Source organism: Petromyzon marinus, chromosome 79 (genome assembly GCF_048934315.1).
Source record: "Petromyzon marinus isolate PM22_M1 ecotype Great Lakes invasive population chromosome 79, UKy_Petmar_22M1.pri1.0, whole genome shotgun sequence".
Classification (NCBI taxonomy): Eukaryota; Metazoa; Chordata; class Hyperoartia; order Petromyzontiformes; family Petromyzontidae; genus Petromyzon; species Petromyzon marinus.
The window spans coordinates 621,166-642,227 of NC_133745.1; the positions used below are offsets into that span (position 1 = coordinate 621,166).

At 49.0% G+C, this 21,062-nt stretch overlaps 1 protein-coding gene across 2 annotated transcripts in view; it reads right to left on the bottom strand.

Moving 5' to 3' along the window:
• Positions 1–4,068: 4,068 nt before the first annotated feature.
• The window catches only part of LOC142907517 (paired immunoglobulin-like type 2 receptor alpha), a 38,549-nt gene continuing 21,555 nt past the window's right edge, over positions 4,069–21,062 (bottom strand). The window contains exons 3-5 of one of the 2 annotated variants that reach the window (XM_076057133.1): positions 15,260–15,460; positions 7,585–7,607; positions 4,069–5,168 (exon numbers count right to left, since the gene is read on the bottom strand). In XM_076057133.1, coding sequence (XP_075913248.1) covers positions 5,025–5,168; positions 7,585–7,607; positions 15,260–15,460 — 368 coding nt within the window. In that variant the 3' untranslated portion in view covers positions 4,069–5,024. Of the gene's footprint in view, positions 5,169–7,545; positions 7,608–15,259; positions 15,461–21,062 lie in introns of both variants that reach the window. The other variant, XM_076057132.1, reaches the window with a different exon arrangement.

Genomic DNA, 21,062 nt, shown 5'->3' on the forward strand with positions numbered 1-21,062 from the left:
GGAAGTCACTGCCTGGGCCACCCACCTGGGCCAATACTGTCTTCCCACTTGGTGAGAACATTTCAAACTGGAGCGAGAGTCGCCCTATGAGAGTGGCCCTGGGAGGCAATGCCGCACTGGGTGGGCGGAATGCCTCTTGCATGCTGTGCAGAGATTCGTCAGTGCCTTCCAGACATCCTTTAGCGTTTTATTCTTAATGCAGGAAGAATCCGAGCGGTCATTTGGTTGCGGAAGTGAGACCATTAACTCTCTAAACTTTACGGCATCAGCCCCCCCCTGTCCAGCCTGAGCGTTGCTTGTGACGGAGGAATTGAGAAGTTCTCTGCAGGTCGTCCACGTGGAGAGCCCCTGGCGCAAGGTGTCACGTGTGGCCTCGGCACTGGCAGTGATTTTGGAATGTGCAGGTCCCGCCGGACGAGGTTGGGATGTATGAACCTGCAGACCAACGCTGGGCACGAGGGATCCTCTCTCCTCTCTCCTCTCTTTTCTTCTCTCCTCTCTATTCCTCTTCTCTCTTCTCCCCCTCTGTCCTCGTCTCCTACCACCACCTCTCTCCTCATCTCCTTTTCTTCTCCTGCTCTTCCTCTCCTCTCCCTCTTCACTTCCTCTCTTCTCTCTTTTCATCCTCTCTCCTCCTGTTCTCTTCCTCTCTTCTCTCTTTTCATCCTCTCTCCTTCACTCTCATCCTCTTCTCACACTTTTAATTCGCTCCCACCGGTCGACCACACCTTCCCCGCTTGAAGTGCGGCTCAACACTGAACTGCGGCTCAACACTGAACTGCAGTAGTCCCCCGGTTAAGTAACATTGGTTGACTACGTATGGTGTGAATAGGGACTCCCATGGTTTCGACGAATGTTACAAATGTGATGAACGCTATGTTTATGTTATGCAGGTGGATTAATGTTTAGATATATTGAGTGTTTCAATGTTACAATAAACTATGTTTTTAGGGTTAAACAGTTCAACTTCCGATCGTCTTGGAACGGATTAATGCTTTTAACATGTAATTCCTACATTCGGTTTAACAGTTATTTCGGCTGACAGCAGTTTTTGTGGAACGCATTAAAAACGTTGAGGGACTACTGCACTCTTTTCTTTCACGGCTCTCTCGCCATCACAGACCTCGTTCCGTTTCTCCTTTCCCACCAAATTCATCGAGCTCCAGGCCAGACATTGCACTTGTCGTTACCACGGGAGGTGGCATGAGTGCTTTTTAATCTCTTCGTGTGGCCAGCAGCAGTAACTTCCATGGTGACTCTCTTTTGATGTAGTGGGGTTACATCAAGTTATTCACTCCTATTAGCTGTGCAAATGAATTTGAAATGTTTTTCCACCTTGTGTGGTTCCGATATCTGCTCTGGCTTGGCATAGACCGGATCAACGCCGGGGCGGCGATGGTGGTAGTGGCTACGCACGTGGCTGTCTGATATCCCACGCTGTAGAGACAGCGGCGAGGGTTGGTGGATCACGTGCATGTGAAGCTACCCTTCCATGTGTAAGTCTTAAACAGTCGGACTTTATTTATTCAGGCACGAGACACGCGCGTCTTCAAAGATTCCCTTTTCTCCAAGTGTCCCGAGGTCTACCGCTTCCCCCTCGTATATCCCTCAAGCCCCTTTTCTCAAAGGTTCCTTGACCAATTTTCCTTCCAGCCAATCACCTTCCACTTTCCCACTCTTTCCATTGGTATTTCTCCAGTCCCTTCAATTTCCATTCCTCTAACCAATCCCATGTCATGCCCATTCAGTACCAATCAGCGGCCGCCATTTTGTTGTCCGAGCGGGAAATTGTTGCCGACAAATTTGACTCGCCATTGGCGGCTTCTATGGGGGCGCTGTCCCAACGAAAGTGCCTGCCTCCCGTCCGCGAATTTGTCGCCGTGGGAGGCGACTGGACGGAGTTTCGGTGCCGCTTCAGAGCTGCTTGCACCTTGGTCGGGTGGTCCGACGCGGAGGCTCTGCGGGCCCTGCCCACGGCGCTAGATGACGACTCCCTGGTGGCGTTCGATGCCATCCCCTAGTCGGACCAGGCTACTCTGCCTCGGGCATGCGCTCAAACGGTCGCCATTTTTGACCCGCCATCCAACACGCGCCGCAGGGTCGTGCTGCGGAAGCGAGGGGAGGCCGAGACGCTTCTCGCCTTCCGCAGAGCGCGCTGCTGGCCTTGGGCCACATGGCGTACCCGCGCATGGAGCAGACCGCTGGATTCCCTAGCATTGGAGAGATTGCTGTCGCTGGCCCAGGAATTGAGCATCGCTCTTCCCGTCACAGAGGAGGACAACCTGTCGTCCCTAAAGGTGGCCCGCTGCATCCAGGCGCACATCAACTTGCAGCGGTGGCCCGGGGTAGCTGCTTGCGTGGGGGTCCCGGAGGATGTGGTAGGAGCCTGCGCCACTGGAGCCGGAGCGGGCCTGCACGTCGTTCATCCAATGCCCATGCGGGAGGAGAGTCGAGGGGGAGCGGCGGGAGAGGGGGAGGACCCCCTTCCAGCGTGGAAGTCCACGACCGCCTGCTTCAAATGCGGCCAGCTGGGTTACATCGCCATGGGATGCCGGAACAGCACCGGATCGCCCTCTTTTTTTTTTTACTTCCTCCGCCCCGCCGACAACCGCTTCCTCAGCCTCGCAAGATCCCAGCGCCTGATGCCCGGAGACCCACCGACGGCACCTCCGAGGGACGGACCGGGTGTAGGGGACCGGTTGCCATCTTCTTCCCGGGAGGGGCCGCGGCCGTTTGCGTAGTGTCCCGGCGGTCCCCTGTACGAAAATTCCCATTCTAGATGAGGGCCCGGCGGCTTCCTTCTGTTGAGCCGCTCCCTTTCCGTCATTCAATTGAGTTCCGACGCCGTCTGGCGGATAGCCGCAGACGCGAGCCGGACTGTGACTACTGGTTGATCTGGGGTCCTTCCCGATGCTCGTGGGCTGCGGCACGCTGGCGGATGTCAGAAATTGTTCATTTGCGGTTCGGGTTCATAGTTAAAAGTTCCCGAAGTTTAAACCTCCCTGTTAGGTAAATTGCTTTAGTGCATTCTTGCGAGTTTCCCCTCTCCGTGTGTATGTCAGCCGAGGCGGCTGGTTTTTTTTTCACGGGGGTGGGGGGGGGGGTGATGCAGTTCTGGCCAGGATATACACGATAGGGGGGATCTAGGGGAAATGTCACAGAAGGGGCCCACCAGGAACCCGCTAGTGAGTTCTAGAAAGGGGGCGTGGCCGGGGCGGAGCGAGGCCACGCTGACAGTATGAGAGGGGCCCCTGTGGGGGACCTCGAGGCTGTCGTGCTGCTGAAGTCCATCGTCACCGTTCTTCTTGTCGTTTTCATCATTCTCGTCGTTTTCACCATTCTCTTCGTCGTTACCATCTCGGGGCGCCGCCAGTCAGACAGCCTACCAACTGTTCTAACTAAGTGGCGTCGCCGATAATAGATGGACTCAATATTAAAAGTGTTAACCCCGATGGTGCGCATTAAATAAAGAAGTGCCTGCAAGTCTTATCGTCTCCGAGTTAGTCACTACACAAGGAAGAACATGCAGCAGCAGTATTCGAAAATATTATTTCAGAAGTGCTTCAACTTTGCTGAAACACCTCTATTCCTGATATTAAGTTGGAATCCGAAAATGTAAACTATAAACCATTTATATTTTTCCAGGTAAGGCCCACTGAGCTATGTATCTCTTTTTCAGAAGTGTCCTGGCCACAAATGATCACTCAACCAAGTGGCTTATGTGGAAATTTATAGCAGCTAAATACTCTAAAACGCTTGTTTGTAAATGTGGAGGGAAAAGCCGGAGGACCCGGAGAAAAATCGTGACCACGGGGGGAACATGCAAACTCCAAATATACAGGCGTCAGGGTCGGGATCAAACCCACCACCACCTGTATATCAGGCGAGGGAGTTAACATTTCGCCAGTGGTGCCCAAATTTATACGAACGTCGGTTCGCATACAGCTGGAGCCCATGGACATACGCTTGACGGATGACTACGTATGGTGTGAAAGAAGTTCGACATACGTACTTGCATGCGCTCGTGTGTCTGGTTGTAAGCCAAGCCTCGTCACAGGACCAATGGAATACATTTTTGCTCTGGGAGCTTTTAATGGGAATCCTGTGTGATAGGGTTGCCACCTTTACCACAGACCAAGCCGAGATGCATTCCTCGTGTGTTTCAAGCAAGACGCACGAGTGTCTGTGTTTGAAAGAGCGCACTGCTGTTGGCACATATGCAGATATCTCGGGCAACCTTGGTCAATACGAACAGCGATGCACAGCAATGCAGGTCAACGCAGTTCCAACAGATTCTGGGACAAACAAAACCCTGCCACATGACCACAAGACAGTTCCAGGGTGGGTGGAATGGGTTGTGTTCATAAGGCATTGGTAACGGTGCACAAGCACAAACAATAACACAACTTGACACATTCCGTGTCAATAACGGCACCGTGTGTAACCTAAACGTGAAAGATTATATGCGGCACCTTTCAGGCAATGATCCTTAATAGCATAAGCATTATTGATTGAACAATTGCACACCCGTGTGAGCAATTATAACTAGAGTGGCGGGTGTGTACATCATTCCTACTGAATACAGTGGTTAGTGGAGGAAGCGTTGGTCTCTTTGAGGTTGGTGGAGGGAGTGGTGATCTTGTGGAGATGAGTGGAGGGAGCGGTGGTCTGCATCTGGAGGTCGGTGGAGGGAGCAGTGGTCTACTCATGGAGGTTAGTGGAGAGAGCAGTGGTCTACTCATGGAGGTTAGTGGAGAGAGCAGTAGTCTACTCATGGAGGTTAGTGGAGAGAGCAGTAGTCTACTCGTGGAGGTTAGTGGAGAGAGCAGTTGTCTACTCATGGAGGTTAGTGGAGGGAGCAGTGGTCTACCCATGGAGGTTAGTGGAGGGAGTGGTGGTTTGCACATGGAGGTGAGTGGAGAGAGCAGTGGACTACTCGTGGAGGGAGTTGGTCTACTTGTGGAGGGAGTGGTGGTCTACTCGTGGGGGTCAGTCGGGTTTGTGCGAGGTCCGCGTCTCCGCCGCTACATGCGGATGTGTGCATACACCACTGAGCTGTCCTCCACTGCGGGCATTCTTGGCCTGGCTGCTGAAGCTGCTGAAGCTGCTGCCGCTGCCCCAGATCCTCCGTGCTGCAGCTCGGAGTAGAGAATCTCCCCGGGCCGCACCTACGTGCACAGAGCCATGGTGAGGACTCCACGGAGAGTGAGAAGAGAGGGCTCTGCTGCCCACCATGGTGAAACCTATGGCCCGTGCACCGTGCTAGTCCACTTTTATCTCACCAATGATGACATTGAACACGCTGCAGCAGTCCACACGCTGCTGTATTCTCTTGTGGCACGATTCCCTGGTTTGAACTTTCTAACAGGAATATAAATACAATGTAGCCTGTCGCTTGGTTACATTTTTGGCATAACTGATCCAAGGCTGTCGGGCGCTCTTAAGCTTCTGCACGCCCCCGGTGGCTCTTGTGACGTGTGCGGGCAACGATCACGACTTGATCGTCAGCTTAGGGTTGGGATAGCTAACCAGGTACCTGACTCGGCCTGGCGCTGAGCCCCCCTGTCTGCTGGTTCTAATGCAACTCGCCTTGGGTGGAGTCCACCTGGCCCTGCTTTCACACGTCTGTGGACCTGCCCTGGCGTAGACTATGGCCATCGTGCATGGAGGGCAGTAGTGCAACGAGCGTAGTGGCAGGGGGTGCCTTGCCCTCCCTCCCCCTGGTGACCAAAGCTATAAGTTAATAACCCCTTGACAACCACCATACGATTTCGGGAGCTGTAGTGGATACATTTTGCGACAGACGGAGTGCCCCTACAGCGTTAAACGTTCGAGACCATGAGCGTAATGACATGTGAGTAGGGCAAGAGGACCCGTGATATATAATTGCCTCTAGGGTGGGACCATGAAAAGAGACAAAGAAAATGTTGGGCCCCAGCAGACCGATTGATGCTGATGTCACTTCGGCCACTCTCCCAGGGCCTTTTATGCGAGAGCTGTGCCCTTGTACCATGGGCTTATTCTGTGTGTTCTGTGCCCGGGCAACTAAATTAAAACCTAAACTTTTTATTTTACCAGGTAAGGGCCACTGAGCTAGTCTCTCGATTAACGTGGTCAATCCGTTCCACAAAACTACTGTTAATCGATATAACTGTTAATTGAATTCACTTATAAGTTGAAAAATAAGTACAAATCACTGAGTCTAGAGGTCGATCTATGTTCCCACCCTCACCTGTGGTCATGAGCTTTGGATAATGACCGAAAGGATGAGATCATGGGTACAAGGAGCCGAAATTAGGTTTCTCCGCAGGGTTGCCGGGTTCTCCGTGATTGAGTGAGGAGCTCGGTAATCTGCGAGAGCCTCAGAGTTGAGCCGCTTCTCCAGATCGAAAGCAACCAGTGCAGGTGGTTCGGGCACCTGGTACGGCTGCACCCCCGGTAGACTCCCCCTGGAACTCTACCAGGCATGTCCCACTGGGCGAAGACCCCTGGGCCGGCCTCGGACATGCTCGGCTGGCCTGGGAATGCCTGGGAATTCCCCAGGAAGAGCTAGATTCTGTCGCCAAGGAAAGGGAGGTCTGGACCGCCCTAGTTGACATGCTGCCGCCACGACCCTCACCAGGACAAGCGGTTTGAGAAATGAACGAACGTTCTGTTTCCACTGTAAACAAAGCCAGTCGTGATCTGAACCGCTCATAAATGGTCATCGCTGATCGGCTGAGGGCATAGCTCAATCCTACTTGTGGGCGCTCGAATTGGCCGAAATTGACGCTCGAGTGCATAATGTAAACATAGCTTTAGTCGGAATGTTAACGTTAGTCGGCATGTTAACATTGGTCGGCATGTTAATGTAAGTCGGAATGCTAACATTAGTCGAAACCATGGGTCCTATGGGAGGCGAAATGTTAACCCAAAAACCGTGAACCGATGTCACCGTTAACCGAAGGACTACTGTTGCTCCTGGCCACAAATGATGACTCAAGCGCCTTATCATAACGTGTAAATTTATAGCAACCAACTACTCCAAACGCACGTTTCTAAATGTGGAAGGAAACAAAGCGGAGGACCCGGAGGAAAATCCACGCGGCCACAGGGGAAAACATGCCAACTCCAAATATAGAGGAGCAGGCATCAGGGTCGGGATCGTACCCACGACCTGCATAACCAATCGAGGGAGTTAACATCTCCTAGCTGCCGCGGCACCAAGAGCCAGTCTGGCGCCGGGCTCCTGGGCAATATGTGGGTTGACCATACCCAGGTCACCCAAGTTCACATCTGGGCTCGCGTTCACGGCTGCACTCGGCACGAGAAGCGACGACCTCCCTCCTATCGCGTAATGTGACCAAGGCGTACACGCGGCAGTGGATCCCACTTTGTGACCATCTCTCAGCCCCTTCTCCGTTCCTGGGGACCCGTGGCACTGGGGCTGTTCCTGGGCCAGTCCTGGTTACTGGGCCGGTCGAGTACGGCTCCCAGTGGCAATGGAAACGTGGGCCTCCTCAGGACCCGGCTCTCGCTGTGGGAGAAGGGGAATTGCGGCTGCACCTCATCCGTGGGGATCTCCTCCTGCTCCTCGTTCCTCACCTCCCTGCGTGGCTCCACTGTGCCTGAGGGAACAAATGCAGTTACAAAGGAGATGTGTCACGTGATGTTGCAACGTACGCGGATTGTAAATGTAAGAAGTTTACCGGAGTGAAAAATTATTCTAAACATTTTTCTTTTACAAGGTAAAGCCCACTGAGCTATGTCGCTCTTTTTCAGAAGTGACCTGGCCACATATGATAGCTCAACGAAGTAGCTTATCACGTAGAAATGTATAGCGAAATACTCTAAACACACGTTTCAACCTCTATATATACAGCAGGTGGCAGGGTCGGGATCGAACCCACGAGCTCCTGTATACCAGGTGAGGTAGTTAACATCTCCTAGCCACGGCGTCGAGATATTTCATGCAAGCACCGAGTGACCGATGGGCTGCATTTCTGGGCTTATGGACCGAGCGATGTCTGCCATTACCAATTTTTTAGGCAGCAAATGATGGCAGGGCTCTCGCACCCTTCTCCCCGTGTTGTGGCTGAGGCCACGGGAGCCCTGGAATGTGCCGCACTCCTCTCCCTCACGCGGGGTCCACTCAACGGCGCAGTGACGTCACACGGGCAGCAGCAGAGCACTGCCCTTTCGAGCCAGTTCGATTCCATCTCCGGGCGTGGAAGTTGAAGCATTGGCAGCAACTTGCTTAAATGTCCCCAATTCACCCATTCACCCTACACACCACTTCTTCCCACTCTGCAGTGGTGATAATGGGTCAACTGGCAAATCACTCAGTGTGGTGGGATGTAACGTGGGCACGCCCACCTGGTCTATGGAAAAGTGCTTCCTCGGTCACAATTGAATGGGAAATGGCTATCGCTGCAGAACACGATGTCCATTGTTATGGAGACTGGACACGAAGTCGAATACGCCATTTGCCTCCTTCACACATCAGTCCCTCTGAATAAAACATAAATATATGTGCTTGTACACATCCCATCAGCCACACGGTCTTCTGAGATTTGATTATTTCAGCAGCATTGGTTCAAGACTCGCAAAACCGTGGACAGGTTTCGACAAACTATTAAAGATCTATATTTTTATTGTACCAGGTAAGGCCCACCGATCTGCTCTAAAGCTTATTTTTCAGAAGCGACCTGGCCCCAAATTATTGCTCAACGAAGTGGCTCATCATGTGGACATTTAAGGCAGCCAACTACTTTAAACCAAATACATCCAGCATCTCATCAGCAGAGTCAGGCCCGCTTGAAACGATGCTGTTGAACTTCCAGATGTGTATAGGCAAGGACTGGTTGTGACATTCAGTGCGGGATCCATCTCGGTAGCGGTACCTGCCCGATTAAATGTAGAAGTGCCATAATTTGGCTCGCAGGGAGAAGGCAGTGCAACAAAGTTTCCAACTGTATGGGTGTAGAGTTTATTCCCACACTTATCATTAATTGGCTATTAGGAAGCCACTTTTAAATCATCTATATTGAAAACTAGTTTCTTGAAAACTGCTTGTGTTTAGTTTGTTGTTCTTCGCCCGCACCTACTATTAGCACGGTTCCATATGAATGGTGTGAAAGAAGTTCAACATACACATCCGCGAAAACATCTTAAAATACAGAAACCCAATGTGTGCAGGACCATCATAAAAAATAGTATCCCGACTCCGTGCGTTTCTCCCCGGGTTTAATAAGCACACAATTCATGATATTCTTCCTTGTGGCTGCTGATGTACACGCAGAGCAACTACAATTTAACATTCAGGTGGTCAAGCCATATAACTGCGCGAGGAGCAGTGAAGCAGAGTATCACCATAATCACCGCCTCCTTCGTATTTGTGGATCGGTGCACTGCGTGGTTATAAGTTGGTGTCCGCTCTGTTCTGAATGGCCACAGTCGCACCACACAGGAGAGTTTTTTTCAAGTTTCCATTTGTGCATCGGCATCTACTGCCAAGGTTTGTGCAGTGGGATCTTCTGGAAGACAAATTAGGGATCTTCTGGAAGACAAATCTGGGATCTTCTGGAAGACAAATTTGGAATCTTCCGGAAGACAAATCTGGGATATTCTGGAAGAACAAATCTGGGTTATTATAGAAGAACAAATCTGGGATCTTCTAGAAGAACAAATCTGGGATCTTCTAGAAGAACAAATCTGGAATCTTCTGGAAGAACAAATCTGGAATCTTCTGGAAGAACAAATCTGGGATCTTCTGGAAGACAAATCTGGAATCTTCTGGAAGAACAAATCTGGGATCTTCTGGAAGACAAATCTGGAATCTTCTGGAAGACAAAACTGAGATCTTCTTGAAGAACAAATCTGGAATCTTCTGGAAGAACAAATCTGGAATCTTCTGGAAGAACAAATCTGGAATCTTCTGGAACACAAATCTGGGATCTTCTGGAAGACAAAACTGGGATCTTCTAGAAGAACAAATCTGGAATCTTCTGGAAGAACAAATCTGGAATCTTCTGGAAGAACACATCTGGGATCTTCTGGAAGACAAATCTGGGATCTTCTGGAAGACAAATCTGGGATCTTCTGGAAGACAAAACTGAGATCTTCTTGAAGAACAAACCTGGAATCTTCTGGAAGAACAAATCTGGGATCTTCTGGAAGACAAATCTGGAATCTTCTGGAAGAACAAATCTGGGATCTTCTGGAAGACAAATATGGAATATTCTGGAAGACAAATCTGGGATCTTCTGGAAGAGAAAACTGAGATCTTCTTGAAGAACAAATCTGGAATCTTCTGGAAGAACAAACCTGGAATCTTCTGGAAGAACAAATCTGGGATCTTCTGGAAGACAAATCTGGAATATTCTGGAAGAACACATTTGGGATATTCTGGAAGACAAATCTGGAATATTCTGGAAGACAAATCTGGGATCTTCTGGAAGAGAAAACTGAGATCTTCTTGAAGAACAAATCTGAATCTTCTGGAAGAACAAATCTGGAATCTTCTGGAAGACAAATCTGGGATCTTCTGGAAGACAAAACTGGGATCTTCTAGAAGAACAAATCTGGAATCTTCTGGAAGAAAAAATCTGGAATCTTCTGGAAGACAAATCTGGGTACTTCTTGAAGACTAATCTAGGATCTTCTCGAAGAACAAATCTGGAATCTTCTGGAATAACAAATCTGGAGTCTTCTGGAAGAACAAATCTGGAATATTCTGGAAGATAAATATGGGATCATCTGGAAGACAAAACTGGGATCTTCTGGAAGAACAAATCTGGAATCTTCTGGAAGATAAAACTGGGATCTTCTGGAAGACAAATCTAGAATCTTCTGGAAGAACAAATCTGGAATTTTCTGGAAGAACAAATCTGGAATCTTCTGGAAGACAAATCTGGGATCTTCTGGAAGACAAATCTGGGATCTTCTGGAAAAACAAATCTGGAATCTTTTGGAAGACAAATCTGGAATCTTCTGGAAGACAAATCTGGGTACTTCTTGAAGACTAATCTAGGATCTTCTCGAATAACAAATCTGGCATCTTGTGGAAGAACAAATCTGGAGTCTTCTGGAAGAACAAATCTGGAATCTTCTGGAAGATAAATATGGGATCATCTGGAAGACAAAACTGGGATCTTCTGGAAGAACAAATCTGGAATCTTCTGGAAGATAAATCTGGGATCTTCTGGAAGACAAATCTAGAATCTTCTGGAAGAACAAATCTGGAATTTTCTGGAAGAACAAATCTGGAATCTTCTGGAAGAGAAAACTGAGATCTTCTTGAAGAACAAATCTGGAATCTTCTGGAAGAACAAACCTGGAATCTTCTGGAAGAACAAATCTGGGATCTTCTGGAAGACAAATCTGGAATATTCTGGAAGAACACATTTGGGATATTCTGGAAGACAAATCTGGAATATTCTGGAAGACAAATCTGGGATCTTCTGGAAGAGAAAACTGAGATCTTCTTGAAGAACAAATCTGAATCTTCTGGAAGAACAAATCTGGAATCTTCTGGAAGACAAATCTGGGATCTTCTGGAAGACAAAACTGGGATCTTCTAGAAGAACAAATCTGGAATCTTCTGGAAGAAAAAATCTGGAATCTTCTGGAAGACAAATCTGGGTACTTCTTGAAGACTAATCTAGGATCTTCTCGAAGAACAAATCTGGAATCTTCTGGAATAACAAATCTGGAGTCTTCTGGAAGAACAAATCTGGAATATTCTGGAAGATAAATATGGGATCATCTGGAAGACAAAACTGGGATCTTCTGGAAGAACAAATCTGGAATCTTCTGGAAGATAAAACTGGGATCTTCTGGAAGACAAATCTAGAATCTTCTGGAAGAACAAATCTGGAATTTTCTGGAAGAACAAATCTGGAATCTTCTGGAAGACAAATCTGGGATCTTCTGGAAGACAAATCTGGGATCTTCTGGAAGACAAATCTGGGATCTTCTGGAAAAACAAATCTGGAATCTTTTGGAAGACAAATCTGGAATCTTCTGGAAGACAAATCTGGGTACTTCTTGAAGACTAATCTAGGATCTTCTCGAATAACAAATCTGGCATCTTGTGGAAGAACAAATCTGGAGTCTTCTGGAAGAACAAATCTGGAATCTTCTGGAAGATAAATATGGGATCATCTGGAAGACAAAACTGGGATCTTCTGGAAGAACAAATCTGGAATCTTCTGGAAGATAAATCTGGGATCTTCTGGAAGACAAATCTAGAATCTTCTGGAAGAACAAATCTGGAATTTTCTGGAAGAACAAATCTGGAATCTTCTGGAAGACAAATCTGGGAACTTCTGGAAGACAAATCTGGGATCTTCTGGAAGAACAAATCTGGAATCTTTTGGAAGACAAATCTGGAATCTTCTGGAAGACAAATCTGGGTACTTCTTGAAGACTAATCTAGGATCTTCTCGAAGAACAAATCTGGCATCTTCTGGAAGAACAAATCTGCAGTCTTCTGGAAGAACAAATCTGGAATCTTCTGGAAGATAAATATGGGATCATCTGGAAGACAAAACTGGGATCTTCTGGAAGAACAAATCTGGAATCTTCTGGAAGATAAATCTGGGATCTTTTGGAAGACAAATCTAGAATCTTCTGGAAGAACAAATCTGGAATCTTTTGGAAGACAAATCTGGAATCTTCTGGAAGACAAATCTGGGATATTCTGGAAGACAAATCTGGGATCTTCTGGAAGACCAAATTTGTGTTCTTCTGGAAGACAAACTCGGGGATCTTGTGATTGGACAATCTTATGGCAGGTGCCGAAGGGGGGTGGGGAGCTCCTGACGCGGCTGGTTCCCATGAAGTTGCCTCGGCCGCCCGCGGCTCACAGGGGACGTGAGGAATGCGGCCCACCCACCCCCACCACCACCCAGCCACCCCCGTGTGGTCGCTCATTCATCCATGCCTCGCGACCCCGCGGCCACCCTCAGTCTCCCCCTCTCAGTCTCTCCCTCTCAGCTTCTCCCTCTCAGTCTCTCCTTCTCAGCACCCCCCCCCCTATCTCTTTTTTTTTACGATCAGAGGAAACAAGAAGATGCTCGGTGTAGTCGGCACTTTGCTTCGTTCATCATTTCGTTTCTTTTTTTTAATGCTTTGCTTTATGTCAACCCCCCTTTTAAAATGAAAGATTTCACAATAGATTTCACGCTCTGCTCTCCTTACCCCTCCCCTCTCTCTCTACCCCCCCTCTCTCCCGACTCCGTGTCTATGTTCCCCCTATGTTTTCCATGTAATATTTGTAATATAATATATTTTTTTTACGACAAGTGCTGCATCTGCACCCAGTCCTTCTCGCAGTCCTACGGCCTCTGACGGGTAGCTCAGATCTGCATGCACAGATCTCTCTACCGTCATCTGCCACCGTGCACACGGCCTCCTCCAGCGCCCACTGCTCCTTGAAGGCACGGCACGGCGTGGGTCAGCCGCGCGTGGCGGAACTCCAGCCCACACACCCTGGCTCCGACTAGAGCGCGGAAGATGCCCAGGCTGCTGGCCGGACTCTCAGTCTCTCTCCCTCTCAGTCTCTCTCCCTCTCAGTCTCTCTCCCTCTCAGTCTCTCTCCCTCTCAGTCTCTCTCCCTCTCAGTCTCTCTCCCTCTCAGTCTCTCTCCCTCTCAGTCTCTCTCCCTCTCAGTCTCTCTCCCTCTCAGTCTCAGTCTCTACCTCTCAATTCCCCCCCCCTCCACTGCCTCCTCTCTGCCCATCGCCATCTCGCGCTCCACTGCGTGAAATTCCACATTCCCATGCCGAGGGGCGGGGTTCGGGGGCCGCGTGGGGGATGGGCAAGTCCGCGAGTCTCGTTTTGACCGGTGGCGCAGCAGTTAGCGAATTACGCTACGAACGCGTTCCTCCGAATTCGATTCTCGCTCACGGCTACCATCAGTAGCGAATATCTGAACTAGTTTTGAGCTTTCCCTTAAGTTGACTCCGCCTCAAATGAGTACCTGAAGTAGTGTAAATATCAGCACTGTGGAGACAGCTGCGCTGCCAACCCACCCACCCCATCGTGTGCCACAATGCCGCCCTTCATAGCTGCTACTCACTCAGAGCACTTGCCCCAACTGTCTGTCAAGACTATATGGGGGATCTTTGTCCTTGTGTGTTTTTGCGTGGATGTGTGTAGGTTCGTGTGTGAGGCCATGTAGATCTGTGTGTGTGTGTGGATGTGTGTAGGTTTGTATGTGAGGCCATGTAGATCTGTGTGTGTAGGTTCGTGTTTGAGGCCATGTAGATCTGTGTGTGGATGTGTGTAGGTTCGTGTTTGAGGCCATGTAGATCTGTGTGTGTAGGTTCGTGTTTGAGGCCATGTAGATCTGTGTGTGGATGTGTGTAGGTTCGTGTTTGAGGCCATGTAGATCTGTGTGTGGATGTGTGTAGGTTCGTATGTCAGGCCATGTAGATCTGTGTGTGTAGATGGGTGTGGGTTCGTGTTTGAGGCCATGTAGATCTGTGTGTGTGTAGATGGGTGTGGGTTCGTGTTTGAGGCCATGTAGATCTGTGTGTGTGGATGTGTGGTAGGTTCGTGTGTGAAGCCATGTAGATCTGTGTGTGTAGATGGGTGTGGGTTCGTGTTTGAGGCCATGTAGATCTGTGTGTGTGGATGTGTGGTAGGTTCGTGTGTGAGGCCATGTAGATCTGTGTGTGAATGTGTGTAGGTTCGTGTGTGTAGATGGGTGTGGGTTCGTGTTTGAGGCCATGTAGATCTGTGTGTGTGGGGTCCGTGTGTGTTTAGCGCTGCGCTACGAACCTAGCGACCCAGGTTCAATTCCCGCTCACGGCTACCAATACCCAGTGACGATTATCTGAACCGGTCGTGGGCCTCCCCTAGGTCGACTCAGCCTCAAATGAGTGCCTGGTGTGTAAACATCCCCACTGGGGCGTGGTGCTGGCCACCCACCGCTCTTGTGCCGTGCCGTCCTTCATAGGTGCTCACTGACTGCACTTGCCCCCACAGTCTGTGAAGGCTATAAGGGGGATCTTTGCCTTGTTGTGTATGGATGTGTGTGGTCTGTGTGTGTGTGTGAATCTGTTTGGGTCCGTATGTGTGTGAATATCCGTGTGTGTGTGAATATCCGTGTGGGTCCGTGTGTGTGTGTGTGTGTACAAAATCCGTCTGTGTGTGAATCGTGTGGGTCCGTGTATGTGTGTGAGAATATCCGTGTGAGTGTGTGTGAATCGTGTGGGTCCGCGTGTGAATGTGTTTATGAAAAGGAGCATCATAATCCGTGCAATGAACTCACAGGCTGCTGATTGGCCACCTCGAGCCTGCCGTCTCCACACGAACACGAGGGCAGCCACGCAGGCAGCGACCAGCAGCAGAACCCCGAAGGCCGAGATCGCAGTGACCATGGCCGTGGGGAACGCGGCCCCGGTGGTCTCTGGGATTAGTGGACTCTGCATGGTGCCAGCAGTGGTAATGCAGCCACCACAGGCAGTGGTGCCTATAAGAGTCACAGCACAGAGACAGTGAACCCATCCACTCACCACAGAGTGAACCACTCGCCACAGTAACTCACTCATCCATCGACTCTGATTCTCTCACACTCTCATCCACTCACACTCACTCTCATCCACTCACACTCACTCACTCTCATACACTCACACTCACTCACTCCCATCCACCCACACTCACTCACTCTCATCCACTCACACTCACTCTCATCTACTCACACTCTCATACACTCACACTCACTCTCATCCACTCACACTCACTCACTCTCATACACTCACTCTCATCGACTCACATTCATCCACGCTCACTCACTCACCTATCCACTAACACTTATTCACTCACACTCACTCACTCTCATCCCCTCACACTCACTCTCATCCACTCACACTCTCATCCACTCACACTCACTCTCATCCACTCACATTCATCCACGCTCACTCACTCACCTATCCACTAACACTTATTCACTCACACTCACTCACTCTCATCCACTCACACTCTCATACACTCACACTCACTCTCATCCACTCACACTCACTCACTCTCATACACTCACTCTCATCGACTCACATTCATCCAGGCTCACTCACTCACCTATCCACTAACACTTATTCACTCACACTCACTCACTCTCATCCCCTCACACTCACTCTCATCCACTCACACTCTCATCCACTCACACTCACTCTCATCCACTCACATTCATCCACGCTCACTCACTCACCTATCCACTAACACTTATTTACACACACTCACTCTCTCTCATCCACTAACACTCACTCTCATCCACTCACTCTCATCCACTCACACTCTCATACACTCACACTCACTCCAATCCACCCACATCCACTCACTCTTATCCACTCACATTCATCCACGCTCACTCACTCATCTATCCACTAACACTTATTCACTCACACTCACTCACTCTCATCCACTCACATTCACTCTCATCCACTCACACTCTCATACACTCACACTCACTCCCAACCACTCACACTCACTCTCATCCACTCACATTCATCCACGCTCACTCACTCACCTATCCACTAACACTTATTTACACACACCCACTCACTCTCATCCACTAACACTCACTCTCATCCACTCACTCTCATCCACTCACACTCTCATACACTCACACTCACTCCAATCCACCCACACCCACTCACTCTTATCCACTCACATTCATCCACGCTCACAGACTCACCTATCCACTAACACTTATTCACTCACACTCACTCACTCACTCTCATCCCCTCACACCCACTCTCATCCACTCACACTCACTCCCATCCACTCACACTCACTCACTCACTCTCATCCACTCACATTCATCCACGCTCACTCACTCACCTATCCACTAACACTTATACACTCACTCACACTCACTCACTCTCATCCACTTACACTCACTCTCATCCACTCACACTCTCATCCACTCACACTCACTCTCAACAACTCACATTCATCCACGCTCACTCACTGACCTATCCACTAACACTTTTTCACTCACACTCACTCACTCACTCTCATCCACTCACACTCACTCTCATCCACTCACACTCTCATACACTCACACTCACTCCCATCCACCCACACACACTCACTCTCATCGACTCACATTCATCCACGCTCACTCACCTATCTACTAACACTTATTCACTTACACTCACTCACTCTCATCCACTCACTCTCACTCTCATACACTCACACTCTCACACACTCACTCCTATCCACCCACACTCACTCACTCTCATCCACTCACATTCATCCACGCTCACTCACTCACCTATCCACTAACACTTATTCACTCACACTCACTCACTCTCATCCCCTCACACTCACTCTCATCCACTCACACTCTCATACACTCACTCTCATCCACTCACACTCACTCACTCTCATACACTCACTCTCATCCACTCACATTCATCCACGTTCACTCACTCACCTATCCACTAACACTTATTCACTCACACTCACTCACTCACTCTCATCCACTCACACTCACTCTCATCCACTCACACTCACTCTCATCCACTCACGCTCTCATCCACTCACACTCACTCCAATCCACCCACACTCACTCACTCACTCTCATCCACTCACATTCATCCACGGTCACTCACTCACCTATCCACTAACACTTATTCACTCACACTCACTCACTCACTCACATCCCCTCACACTCACTCTCATCCACGCACACTCACTCCCATACACTCACTCACTCTCATCCACTCACATTCATCCACGCTCACTCACTCACCTGTCCACTAACACTTATACACTCACTCACACTCACTCACTCTCATCAACTCACTCTCATCCACTCACACTCACTCACTCTCATCCACTTCCACCCACTCTCATCAACTCACTCACTCACTCTCATCCACTCACACTCTCATACACTCACACTCACTCCCATTCACCCACACTCACTCACTCTCATCCACTCACATTCATCCACGCTCACTCACTCACCTATCCACTAACACTTATACACTCGCTCACACTCACTCTCATCCACTTACACTCACTCTCATCCACTCACACTCTCATACACTCACACTCACTCACATCTACTCACACTCACTCACTCTCATCCACTCACATTCATCCACGCTCACCTACTCACCTATCCACTAACACTTATTCACTCACACTCACTCACTCTCATCCAATCACACTCACTCTCATCCACTAACACTTTCATACACTCACTCCCATCCACTCACACTCACTCACTCTCATCCACTCACATTCATCCACGCTCACTCACTCACCTATCCACTAACACTTATACACTCACTCACACCCACTCACTCTCATCCACTCACATTCATCCACGCTCACTCACTCACCTATCCACTAACACTTATCCACTCACTCACACTCACTCACTCTCATCCACTCAGACTCACTCTCATACATTCACACTCTCATACACTCACACTCACTCCCATCCACCCACACTCACTCACTCTCCCCGACTCACATTCATCCACGCTCACTCACCTATCCACTAACACTTATTCACTCACACTCATTCACTCACTCAATCACTCTCATCCACTCACACTCACTCTCATCCACTCACACTCTCATACACTCACACTCACTCTCATCCACTCACACTCACTCACTCTCATACACTCACTCTCATCCACTCACATTCATCCACGTTCACTCACTGACCTATCAACTAACACGTATACACTCACTCACACTCACTCACTCTCATCCACTCACACTCACTCTCATACACTCACACTCACTCCCATCCACCCACACTCATTCACTCTAATCGACTCACATTCATCCACGCTCACTCACCTATCCACTAACACTTATTCACTCTCACTCACTCACTCTCATCCACTCACACTCACTCTCATCCACTCACACTCACTCTCATCCACTCACACTCACTCACTCACTCTCATCGACTCACATTCATCCACGCTCACTAACCTATCCACTAACACTTATTCACTCACACTCACTCACTCTCATCCACTCACACTCACTCTCATCCACTCACACTCTCATACACTCACACTCACTCCCATCCACCCACACTCACTCCCTCTCATCCACTCACATTCATCCACGCTCACTAATTCACCTATCCACTAACACTTATACACTCACTCACACTCACTCACTCTCATCCACTCACTCTCATCCACTAACACTCTCATACACTCACTCCCATCCACTCACACCCACTCAATCTCATCCACTCACATTCATCCACGCTCACTCACTCACCTATCCACTAACACGTATTCACTCATACTCACTCACTCTCATCCACTCACACTCACTCTCATCCACTCACGCTCTCATCCACTCAAACTCTCATGCACTCACATTCACTCCAATCCACCCACACTCACTCAATCTCATCCACTCACATTCATCCACGCTCACTCACTCACCTATCCACTAACACTTATACACTCACTCACACTCACTCACTCTCATCAACTCACACTCACTCTCATCCACTCACACTCTCATCCACTCACACTCACTTACATCAACTCACATTCATCCAGGCTCACTCACTCACCTATCCACTAACACTTATACACTCACTCACACTCACTCTCATCCACTCACACTCACTCTCATCGACTAACACTCTCATACACTCACTCCCATCCACCCACACTCACTCACTCTCATCCACTCACATTCATCCACGCTCACTCACTCACCTATCCACTAATACTTATTCACTCACACTCACTCACTCTCATCCACTCACACTCACTCTCTTCCACTCACACTCACTCTCATCCACTTACACTCTCATACACTCACACTCACTCCAATCCACCCACACTCACTCACTCTCATCCACTCACATTCATCCACGCTCACTCACTCACCTATCCACTAACACTTATTCACTCACACTTACTCACTCACTCTCATCCACTCACACTCACTCTCATCCACTAACACTCCCATCCACTCACACTCACTCCCTCTCATCCACACATTCATCCACGCTCACTCATTCATCTATCCACTAACACTTATTCACTCTAACTCACTCTCATACACTCACACTCACTCTCATCCCCTAACACTTTCATACACACACACACTCCCATCCACTCACACTCACTCACTCTCATCCACTCACATTCATCCACGCTCACTCACTCACCTATCCACTAACACTTATACACTCACTCACACTCACTCACTCTCATCCAATCAGACTCACTCTCATACATTCACACTCTCATACACTCACACTCACTCCCATCCACCCACACTCACTCACTCTCCCCGACTCACATTCATCCACGCTCACTCACTCACCTATCCACTAACACTTATTCACTCACACTCACTCACTCACTCTCATCCACTCACACTCACTCTCATCCACTCACACTGTCATCCACTCACACTCACTCTCATCCACCCACACTCACTCACTCTCATCGACTCACATTCATCCACGCTCACTCACCTATCCACTAACACTTATACACTCACTAACAATTACTCACTCTAATCCAGTCACACTCACTCTCATCTACTAACACTCTCATACACTCACACTCACTCCCATCCACTCACACCCACTCACTCTCATCCACTCACATTCATCCACGCTCACTCACTCACCTATCCACTAACACTTATTCACTCACACTCACTCACTCTAATCCACTCACACTCACTCTCATCCACTCACACTCACTCTCATCCACTCAATCTCACTCTCATACACTCAAACTCTCATCCACTCACACTCACTCCAATCCACCCACACTCACTCACTCTCATCCACTCACATTCATCCACGCTCACTCATTCACCTATCCACTAACACTTATACACTCACTCACACTCACTCTCATCCACTCACACTCACTCTCATCCACTCACTCTCATACACTCACACTCTCATACACTCACACTCACTCCTATCCACCCACACTCACTCACTCTCATCCACTGACATTCATCCACGCTCACTCACTCACCTATCCACTAACACTTATTCACTCACACTCACTCACTCTCATCCCCTCACACTCACTCTCATCCACTCA